This window comes from Mandrillus leucophaeus, unplaced genomic scaffold (assembly GCF_000951045.1).
Source record: "Mandrillus leucophaeus isolate KB7577 unplaced genomic scaffold, Mleu.le_1.0 Scaffold552, whole genome shotgun sequence".
Classification (NCBI taxonomy): domain Eukaryota; kingdom Metazoa; phylum Chordata; class Mammalia; order Primates; family Cercopithecidae; genus Mandrillus; species Mandrillus leucophaeus.
The window spans coordinates 167205-178462 of NW_012105942.1; the positions used below are offsets into that span (position 1 = coordinate 167205).

General features: G+C 38.6%; 1 protein-coding gene across 2 annotated transcripts in view; it reads left to right on the forward strand.

Annotated features, from left to right (window-relative positions):
• L3MBTL3 (l(3)mbt-like 3 (Drosophila)) overlaps positions 1–11258 on the forward strand; it is a 127150-nt gene that overhangs the window by 29073 nt on the left and 86819 nt on the right. The window contains exons 4-8 of one of the 2 annotated variants that reach the window (XM_011998009.1): positions 5300–5411; positions 5772–5846; positions 7263–7422; positions 8862–8994; positions 10856–10940. In XM_011998009.1, the coding sequence (XP_011853399.1) occupies positions 5300–5411; positions 5772–5846; positions 7263–7422; positions 8862–8994; positions 10856–10940 (565 nt within the window). The remainder of the gene's footprint in view (positions 1–5299; positions 5412–5771; positions 5847–7262; positions 7423–8861; positions 8995–10855; positions 10941–11258) is intronic. The other variant, XM_011998010.1, reaches the window with a different exon arrangement.

An 11258-nucleotide genomic window follows, 5' to 3' on the forward strand; every position in this document is an offset into this window, starting at 1 on the left:
TTTTATTTCTGTATAACCTTGAAAAAGCCAGTTAATCTCTTTGGGTCAAGTTTCCTCTGCAGTAAATTAGGAATTAAACAAATGCTAAGGATTTTACCTGCGCTAACATTCTCCAAATATTCATCTGGATAAGCATATGACAGAGAAAGGTTGCTGAACATTTTTGAGAAAGAAAAACTGTTTCTCAAACTGGTCATGTCAACTACATAATAGCTACCCAAGCTTTTTCAAATTATTTCAATTGCCTAAGTTTTGGAAGCCTTATCTGTAAAACTGAGGATATTAGAATCTATGTGATAAGGTGGTTTTGAGAATTGAACAAAATAATGGCTACAGAACACTTAACAAATTGTATTTTTTCTGGCTTTATGACTTACTATGTAAAGTGCCATTTTTAATTGCTTTACTCCTTTATTTCCCTTGTGTGTTTTTATCCCTTTTCTTCTCAATGACTTTTTTTAAAAAAACTGTCACGTGGATGATGAAATTTGTAAGTTTTGTTCAGTTAGCTTTTAATAATAGAGAGAAGTTTCTATCCCTAAGAAATCTGGATTGCTTTAAGGTTTTCTAAGCAATGAGTTTGAGAAATTAACCTATTACTTGTATTAAGGTAATCAGGTAATTAAGCCATTTAACAGGTATTATCATCTGGGTTATTTGATAATAACTTTCAGACCCATCTTATTATCTGGGTAATTGCCATGTATCTAATTCATGTACTGTAGACAGTTTGATGCCTCACTTTAAAAATAATTTAAATGTGTTTTTTTTTTTTTTACCTTATGACCCTTTTTATCTGAGATTCAGAGATGACCCAATTGATTATATTACTGAAGATTTCTAATTCACTTGCTTCCTACTTAAAATCCAAGTTACTTAAGAAATCTGATTAAGAAATTGATTTTTCACAAAATTAGAATATTAGAAAGAACTTTCAATGAGTCATGAAATGTTCTCTCTCACATCATTCTTTGCCTATTTTATCCTACCCAGGCTTCTGTGTTTCAGTGGGTAATATAGTCAGCAAATCTATAGAAGTCCATTTCTTATCATGGGAACAGGTTTTTATATGCCTCAATTTTTGCTGTTTCAAAATAACTTTTCCTGTAAAAGCCCTATGATTGTTATCCAGTCAAGTTACGCCCTTCTTTTTAACATTTTTTAACAGTTGCCGGAATCTTTTTGGTGAAGTTCAAGCCCCTTAAGTTTACCACAAGAGTTTTTTGATGGTCTGGCCTCTGTTTTCCTCTCTGGCCATGTCTCATTTCACTCCCACTGCCACTCTTGTTTTCTACGCAGCCCAAACCACTAGTTGAAGCCTTCACATGCTGGGCCCTTTTTACTGTTCCCTGTTGCTGGAATCCTTTCTCCACACTGGGCGATCGAACGCTTATATAAACAGAACACAGACGTCTTCTCTGGGTGCAGTAGGGGAAAGAATAGAGAACGTACTCTCTGCTGAACGCTACCTGCATCTTTTTATTTAATCCTTTTATTTTACCTTTTTAAAGGTAGTTCTGTCTCTCTTGTCAGTTTACAGATGGGGAAATGGAGGCCTGGGATGGCTAATTCACTTGCTTAGGTCAGTTACTGGTAGGGTTCTTAAAACCAGACTTTTCTGATATTTAAAGTGGATTATCTTACCACTGCTATACTGCTGTCTAAAGAGAGGAAACACTTTCATATCAAAAGAGATGCAAGGAAAATATTACAGGAATTTAGAGGAGGTAAAAATTTATTTCAGCTGGAGGGATTGGGAAGGCTTTGAAAAGCAGATGTCATTTGAGCTTCAGGTGCCTGGAAATATGTAGGAGTCTCCATGAATACTTTAGGGAGGAAGGGAAGGAGAAGGGCTTCCGAAAGAGGGAGTAGCTTAAGAAGGTACAGAGTGTTAAGGGAGAAACAGCAAGTGACCACTGACATTCTTGAAAATATTATAGTCATTAAAACACTTTTGCCTAAGCAAGCTTTGGAAACTTTACCGATGCCTAGTTTGTCCTTTTAAAATGCAAATTAGTATTTGTAGATTAGTGTCTCAGGGCCAGCTGTAAGAACAGGGAGGTGATTAAGTGGCAGTGCAGGGGTACATGGTAGGGCTTCCCATACCTGAGCAGTTTCCGTACCTGAACTTCTAATGATGTCTGAAATTTATCCACAGACAATTGTTCCTCTGGGTCATAATGTCTTTCAGGGTCTCTCGGTAAAACGCAGATACACTTCTGAGAGGACAGCATCTTATCTAGTAAGAATAATTGCCAGTTAGCCAAGAGCAAGACCCTGCCTGCAGGAGCAGGCAGAAACCCAACAGTAAAATTCACCGCACTCTTAATACACGGTTTTTGCCTTGCTTTGGTTAACGTTGAAAACAATTTAGTTATCAAACATCTTTGCCCTTAAAACACACTGGTAAGTCTTTTCACATCTCAACATTGAAGGTAATAAAATGAAAACAATAACCTGAGCAGCATCTTCTAATGATTTATTATTAAATCAGGCAAATATAGGCAAAAGATCCTTTGACTCTACAATCAAAAATAAAAAATAGAGTTGAATCAATTAAAGGTAGTTCAAGCCAAACAAAACATGTGCAGTCCCTTATATATTTCAGGCATAATTGTTTTCTGATTGACCTGGATATATCCACATGCAGAAAAAGTCAGCAGATGTGTTTTATTTGCTTAATATTAAATCCCTTTTGTAAAGTTTATAATTTTGACTTTCTTGGTTGTAGAATGGAGCCACTTGGCAAGTTTTTATACCTATTTTACCTCTCTAGGTTAAAAGAACTGATGATTTTAAAGAAATATAAACAAATGTGAAGTTTCCATCATTCCAAAACCATTTGTGAAAGCATCACCAATTTCAGAACCTGGGTGTTTTATTGGAAAACATAGTGTTAGGAAATGTATGAGTCTCTGGAATTCTGTCTGTAGGACTTCAGTAATGTTAGCAGGACCTATCAACCTTTGTGGTCTAGCATTTTCTATGATAACAATGTTGTGGAAGACACAGTAAGCCCAAATTGAGAAGTCACAGAAAAATTTGATCCCTATATGTTTTTGTATATGAGAGGATATTTTGAAAATGTTTTGAGGTATTTAATTTTTGAGATAAGCAACTTTGGTAAGAGCAGATATTCTTCATTTTTTTTCAGGCTTATAACATGCCTTGAAAACTATGAATCGTATCCCCAGAAAGCTGTATATGCGCATATCATAATTTTGCATCTATTTTATGGGATTAATCAACCCTCAGAGTCCATTTGTGGATCTTTGGCTTAGAAGAGTGAACTGTGCCCCGAAGTGACATTGCATCTTTACTTTGTACTTAGACTGTAGGTCAGTTACTGGCAATAAATTTTAGGAGAAAGAAAAACTGACTGGGATTGAATGTTGCATTGTGGGAATCTTTCCTTTTAACTTTGAAAGTGTTTGAACCTGAAGCTTCCAGATGTCAGAGGTCTGAGTTCTGACTTGGAGATTTCACTCAGTGGTGTTTTCTTTCTCGGTCTTTGAAATGGAGAGTGGTTTGCTGTTTTACAGCAATTTGAAAACTTAAGCCATGGGAGACTTTCTGTTTAATGTAAATGTTTGATGCTATTTCTTACATTTTGTATTTGTCAAATAAGCATAAATTAACATCGGTGACAGAAGGTAAAAGCAAAATTACCTGAAGTGCATTGTCAAGCTTGTGCCTATTGTTTTTGAATTTTAATTCAAATTGATTTTTATCACATTCTTTAATATCGTTAATTAATAATTATCATGGTAGCTTGTTCTTTCTGCTCTTGCCCAGCAGATGGTACTGTCAGCCTTATTTTGAAGTATTCTGTCTTCAGAGTAATCATTAAAAACATTTTTTTAAAGATTTCTTTTTCCAAAAGTGAAGTTATTTTTAGCTCTTTTCCTTCTAAATAAAGTTTTGCCTCTTCCTACGTTGACATTTTGGTATATGCACTTGGTATAGTACTCACATTTTACCTGGGAACTTGTATCTGGAATACGTAGTAGGGAGAAGACATTCTCACATTCCTTAACCATTTCCACACATTTAGTCTAGAAACCATTTCATAGTTGTGGACTATGCAGAGAACACTGTTTAAGGTGCTGTTTTCACCTGATAGAATAATTATTGATACTTTTTGCCTAAGAGTTTTCCAACTTGCAGTCAGAATGTAGTTTAGTTAAATAAATCATTATATTGGCATGTTGTCCAGATCGATTTTTTTCGGATTGGCAAATGGAGGGCCTTGCTTAAGCACTACAGATTTGCATGCTCATAATTTCTCTGAAAGATCTGAAACATCTTACTATCCTTTTGAATTCTGAGCTTTCTAGTTTTTCATCACCTGCTAAAATTAGTGGGTCCTTAATGTTATTCTGTTTTATGGAAAAACAGAAGGAATACAGAAAACTGCTTGAAACTCATGAATGTGTGAGTAAACCTCGCTGTTTCAGAGAGAACGGGGTCTCCACACGTAGGTAATGGCTAAGCCTTCAATCTGTACACACAGTACAAACAGGTCGTTGTAGAAACCTATTTTGTTTGAAGCTTGCTCTCAGGTGAAAGGAAATTTTCAGTATTTGGAATGGGAATGTCCGTGAAATCAAGATGCTCTTGCTTTTTAGTGATAAAATCGGCGTGTAGCTGGTAGACTACTTGTTCAGCTCCCAGAGAAATTTCCAGTTATTTTAGAGGACTATCAATGAAGATAATGCAGAATTCTAAAGAGCAGTGGAAGAAAGAGAAAGTGTGGCATTGGGGTCATGTGGCTCATGCTTCAGCCTTCTGTGCTCACGTCTTGGATTATAAGGAAAAGGATGTCCAGGCCATTATTTCTGGCATAGGGATATTCCTTCTCTCCGAACTGGGTGAGCTTGGGCAAGACAAATTGATTCCTGGGAAAAGAGTCATTTTCCTTTTACTAAATGTGATTTTTAAATAAGAAAAAATATGACGTAAGAATTAGTTAACACACACACACACACACACACACAAAGTGTGTTCGAAATGATAGCCCATCAAGTAAACTGCCAACTCTATAGGACAGGGCAGAGCAGGGTTGTTGATATCCTTCAGCAGACCTTGCTGCTTTGTTCTGTTCTCCTTCCTTGAATTCCAAAACTAGTAAAATGCAAAGGTCTTAGTATTGTTGGGAGGCTTATCAGGATATAATTGTCTAAATTAACTTTTAACATGTAATTAATTTGCTTGAAGACTATATGTGTCAGCCATTAAATAATTAATGACTTTCCTGAGCACTTTTGTAAATTTTGCCTTTCTGCTCTGTTGTCGCTAGTTTCGGGTAAATGAGTTTGGAGCCTTGGAAGTTATTACAGATGAGAATGAGATGGAAAATGTTAAAAAAGCAACTGCTACCACCACTTGGATGGTACCAACTGCTCAAGAAGGTAAGGATGGGTCATCTGCATTTTATTTCTTGCTTTTGAAAGATTCGAAATAAGAATATCAAAAATTTTATAATAGGCTGGAATTTTGAAGGCCCCGGGTAATTTTTATCCCTCATGTTGTTAGGTAAATTTCTATAATGAAACTGATAGGAGCCAGCTTTTATATTTTAAAATAACTATAAACTGTCTTCTTTCCTAATGCCAGATCTGTAGTAGCACAAGGTTAGTTGGAAATTAAGTAAATCCATGTTGTAGCCTACACAGGTGATTTAGCCAAAAGCCTGCCACTTTTTTTCTCATCTACTCCGATGGTTGTAACTAACACCTATATGCTGATGACTCCTAAATCTACATCTCCAGCCCCGACCTCTCCCCCGAGCTCCAGGCCCGTATTTCCACCTGCCTACTGGACATCTCCACCTGGATGTCCCACAGGTACCTCAAACTCCACGTCTGAAATGCAATTCATTTTCTATTTCTTTCTCCCCTCCCCACAAACCTGCTCTTTCTTCCCTAACCCATATTTCAGTTGACAATAGCACCATCCACCCAGTGGACAAGAAAGAAATATAGGAGTCATCCTGAATTTGTTCTTCCCATCCCCATATCCTGTTACTTATACCTCTTGATTTTTATTTCCTAATATGTCTCAGATCTGGCCTTTTCTACCTATCACCTTTGCCACAGCCTTAATGTAGGCTCTTCTCAACTCTCATCTGAGCTATTGCAGATGTCAGTCTGCTTCTAATTTTATCCCCTTCCAATTGGTCCTGCACCTTGAAGCCAGAGGAATTTACATAGATTGCTTATCTGACACTTCACTGATTTCTCATTGCCTTTTTAGCAGAACATACAAAGATCTGGGTGCTGTGTGCACCTCCCTGCTCGCTTTGTCTCCTCAGTCTCCATTTCCTTCTTTGTATGTTGTGTCCTGGCAGTGCCAGCAGCACAGAATTATGTGTAATTTTCCCAACACATCATGTGGTTTCATGCTTTCTTGCCTTTACTCATGCTGCTTTTTCTGGCTCAAATGCCATTTCTCTCTTTGTCCAGTTGGTAAATTCCTCTTTGGCCTTCAAAACCCTGTTGAGGCTTTCTATCAGAAAATCCTTCTCTGACCTTACCCCAGGCTGAATGAATCACTTCTTCTGTACTACTTCTGGACGTTGTTTATGCCTCTAGTATTGCATGTATCACATTTTATTATAAATACTGGTTTTCTTGCCTCTCTTCTAGACTGTGAGCTCTCTTGGGCAAGGTCTCTACTATCATTATTAATGTCTAGAATAAATTGGTGCCTAATAACTGTTGGCTGAATGAATGATTAGCCTAACAATTCAGGCAAAAGGAGATGTGAGTTTCTGCACAATTTGGATAGCTATGATTCAGGAAATGTACTACATTGAAAGCGTAATAGATGAGATGTTGATTTAGCCAATTAAGTGAAACAAAATCATTCATCAACAGATTATAAATGTGAAATAAAAGATGATCCTTTGAAATTTTCTGAAAGATACAAATATAGAAGAGGATTTTATAGATCGATACATGTGTCTTCTGAATTTAGTGACTAATGAAATTTTCTTCATTTTACTTTGAACTCTGTAGAAAAGCCTTGGGCAAGCTTTTGTTTATCCTTTCTGCAGAATATTTTTTCATTATTTGAATGACTTGAGTGATTTTTACAGAGCCCATACCCCGCAAAAACACTATCATTTGATCATTCATTCATTCAACAAACACTATTCTTTATTGTGTTGCTAACAAAATTATTAGAAGAAAAAGTTTAATTGTATTTTAGAATGTCTTCTGTCATGCTTTTAATTTGCATTTCTTCTTTTCATCTTCTAGTCTTTTCAGAGAAGACTGGGGTGCCTTTCAGGTTGAAGGATCCAGTGAAAGTAGAAGGGCTTCAGTTCTGTGAGAACTGTTGTCAGTATGGCAACGTAGATGAGTGTCTTTCTGGAGGAAACTATTGCAGCCAGAATTGTGCTCGGCACATCAAAGATAAGTAGGTTTTTTCCCCATTCCATCTATAAAATGAGTTTTAGAGTCCAAAGTCATGGTGCCTGAGAATATAGAAGTTTGATGCTCTCCGACATTGGTCACCTATTGATACCTTTTTCCCAGAGACTTTTCCTTTAGGGCCACATGGGCCCTAACCCCTGTATGGGACCTGGTGACGTCTGTCGTGCCTGGTCTGAGTTGTATTACTAACATTCTGCCTGCAAAACAGCCTCTGCCCCTGCCTTCAGTCTTCCATTTCCATTCATTTGATTGTTCTTCAGCTAAGAGTATTTAGTTTTTGTGGGCTACATACACGTTTTGATGACACATTTATAGAACCATAGTTTTGTTTGTATTTTGGGAATTCTTAGGTAACTCGGCTAAAACTCCACATATGGCATAAAGCTTCCACTGATTTGTAATCACCTGTGTGGAAATGGCCACAGGGAAGAGTGTAGTGAGTTGTGTCACTGATGATCTGAAGGGGTGGACTGAGGATTATGAGACAGCGGCATCAGCTGTGACTGGCAGTGGTGTGTGACCTTCCCACTTGGGGACTGTCTGACAAAGTTCAGCTTACTGCCAAGCAGGTGTTTTTCTTGCATATCATTGTATACTACAAAGAAACGACTGGACATTTATATTTCAGTGGCGTTTCCCATGTATTTTAATCAGCACAGGCTTGGGAACTGTCTTGTTTTTCTTTTTTTTGAGACGGAGTCTCACCTTGTCGCCAGGCTGGAGTGCAGTGGCGTGATCTTGGCTCACTGCAACCTCCACATTCCCAGGATCAAGCGATTCCCCTGCCTCAGCCTCCTGAATGACTGGGACTACAGGCACACGCCACCACACCCAGCTAGTTTTTTGTATTTTAGTAGAGATGGGGTTTCATCATGTTAGCCGGGATGGTCTTGATCTCCCGACCTCATGACCCGCCCGCCTCGGCCTCCCAAAGTGCTGGGAGGACAGGCATGAGCCACCTCACCCAGCTGGAACTGTCTTATTTTTCTTGGCTAATTGATGTTTCACAGAGTTACACTTCGCCTTTTTTTGGCTGGATTTTTCATTCTTAATAACTGCTAGATCCTTGTTTGACCCTGAAAACAAGTATCTCTAAATAATTATTTTATTAGTATAGATGGTAGATGTGACAGACAAATAACTTGTTAGAACCTATTTCATACATATCGCTGGCCCCCTTTTGAAATTAATATACAGGGTTATTTTCATTTTCTGCCCTGACAGATGTCATATGTAATAGTGGTTTTCAGTATTCCTGATATATGATAGTCTCATGCCTACAGATTTCTCCTGATAGTTAAAGATTTTTCCTTTGGAGGGTGATTTTTTTTTTTTTTTAATGATTGTTGCATTGATGATCAACAAGTAGATGTTTGATAGGTATTGTCTCTTGTCACTATTTTGGGTTTATAAACACAACAGAGATCAGAAGGAAGAAAGGGACATAGAAGAAGACAACGAGGAAGAAGATCCTAAGTGTAGTCGGAAGAAAAAACCAAAATTATCTCTGAAAGTGGACCCCAAGGAGGATGGAGAAGAGAGAGATGATGAAATGGTGAGTGCCTCTGCCTGACACCAGGAGCGCAGGGATGCGTCTTTAGTGGGTAGCATCACAGTCACAAGCACTGCTCTGGAGCCCACTGAGTTCACATGTGGGTTCCAGGACTATCTGTGTTACTGTCAACAAGTTACGTGGCCTCTCTGCGCCTCGCTGTCTTGATCTCAAAATGGGAATCATGAACATAGTATCCTTCTCTCAGGGTGAAAAAGTGGGATGTCTTGAAATTTAGTGCTAGGGTGAAAGGGAACGTTTAAACACATTCAATCTTGTAGATGAATCTTAAATTCCTCTTGACAACAAAATGCCAATCCAATTTCATTAAATTGCAGACAGATCTCATAAAACTATCTGAGTGGTTAAAAAATGGCACATAAATATGAGGTATATTTGGGGAAAAGCCATTCAAAATGTGTGAATTAAAACATAAATATCATATTCCTAAAGCATCTATTAATGGTCCTATAGGAAAAGGAAACTTTGAGATCTAGAAGCGTTTCCCTTAAGATCAGTACTGTACAACTGTTACTTGCCAGTCACTGTGCTGGGAGCTGAGAATACAGGGGATGCATAAGACAGATAGATGACAGAGTCTCTCCTGGCAGAGACACTGCATTCTTGTTTAGGGGGTATTTAATCTACAAACAAAGTGAACAGGAGAAATGTCACCTAGTGATAAGTGCTACGTTGAGAATTAAAATAGGGCATTAGGATAGGCTCACTGCTCTAGGTCCGGTTGTAAGGGAGCCCTCCCAAAGACAATGACATGAACAGCATGATCTCATTAATGAAGAGGAGCCAGCTATGTGAAGTTAAAGGTGAGGCGTCTTGTGGGTAGTAGAACTTCCAGAGGAAAGTCCTCAAGGTAAGAACTTGCGCAGCATGTTCTGTTCGAGGAAATAAAAGAAAGTCTGGTCACTGTAGTTTAGGAGGATGGAGTAAGATGAAGTTGAAGAGGTACGTGTCGCCCAGGGCATGTAGAGTTTTATGGTAAACAAGAGTCATGGGTGTTCACTGTATTCTGAGTTTCAGGGGAAGCCTCTGGAAAGTTAAGACAAGGGAATGCTTTGATATGATGTATGTTTTAAATGACCACTGTAGCCCTGAGTGGAATCAGGGAAACCAGTTAGGAGTTTATTGCACCAGACCTGTAAGAAGGCTAAAGAAGATGGAAGTCTGTGGATTTGGGAATCAGTAGAGGTAGGGTTGTCAGAGTGTGTGAGGAAAAGAGAAAAATCAGGGATAACGCTTAGAATTTTGGCTTTAACAATTGACTGGATAATCATGTCTCTTACTGAGAATGGGAAGATGAGGGTGGAGTGCAGAACAAAGAGTCCTTTGGCCCTGATGGGTTTGAGATGCTGATTAACTATCCAGATGAAGAGCCCAAGTAGGCATTTGTGTACAGCCCCATGGAGTCAGGAAGAGGAAGCTGGGGATGTGGATTGGGAGTATCTGGCCTATAAAACGACCTTGAAAACCCAGGGAAAGGGACTAGAAAGGGTAGAGAAGGGAACTGGATTGGAGGAGACATCAGCAGAGGAGACAAAGAGGTGCCGGTGAGGCGAGAGGAAAATCAGAGCGGAGTGGTCACGCAGCTGAGGGCGGAAGTGTTTCAAGGAGTGGGGAGCGGTGTCCATGCCCTTCCAGTGGGTAATACATGGATACGGTCTTAGTTGATAATAACCTCAGGCCAAAAGCAACACAATTTTCAAATGAACTCTATTCTTACTTTCCTTAAAAGTTATAAGGTAACATTGAAGAAAAGAACAACAGAAAAAGTGCTTTCTGACAGCTAACTATTCACTGGTGCCAATTTCTTGAACTGTAAAGTCATAATTTTCCTTTCTTTTTGTAGGAGAACAAACAAGATGTAAGAATCCTGAGGGGTTCGCAGAGAGCGCGCAGGAAAAGACGAGGGGATTCGGCTGTATTAAAGCAGGGTGAGCTGATGAAAATAAAGTCTTACTTGTAACTTTATGGAATTGAAAATGGTTCACACAGGTGGAAATTTTAGTCATGGCAGTTAAAGTATTACTTCAGGATTTTCTTTGATTTAGTTTTGTCAATAAAGATTTGAGATTTTGAGGATAAGGAAAAAAATGAAAATTCATAACTTTCAAGTGGTTTCAGGGGAAGCATGAGAACTGTCTTCCTTCCTTCCTTCCTTCCTCCCTCCCTCCCTTTCTTGCTCTCTCCCCTGCTCCCTCTTCCTCCCTCCCTTTCTCCCTCTTCCCTCCCTCCCAACTTAGAACCAGTAG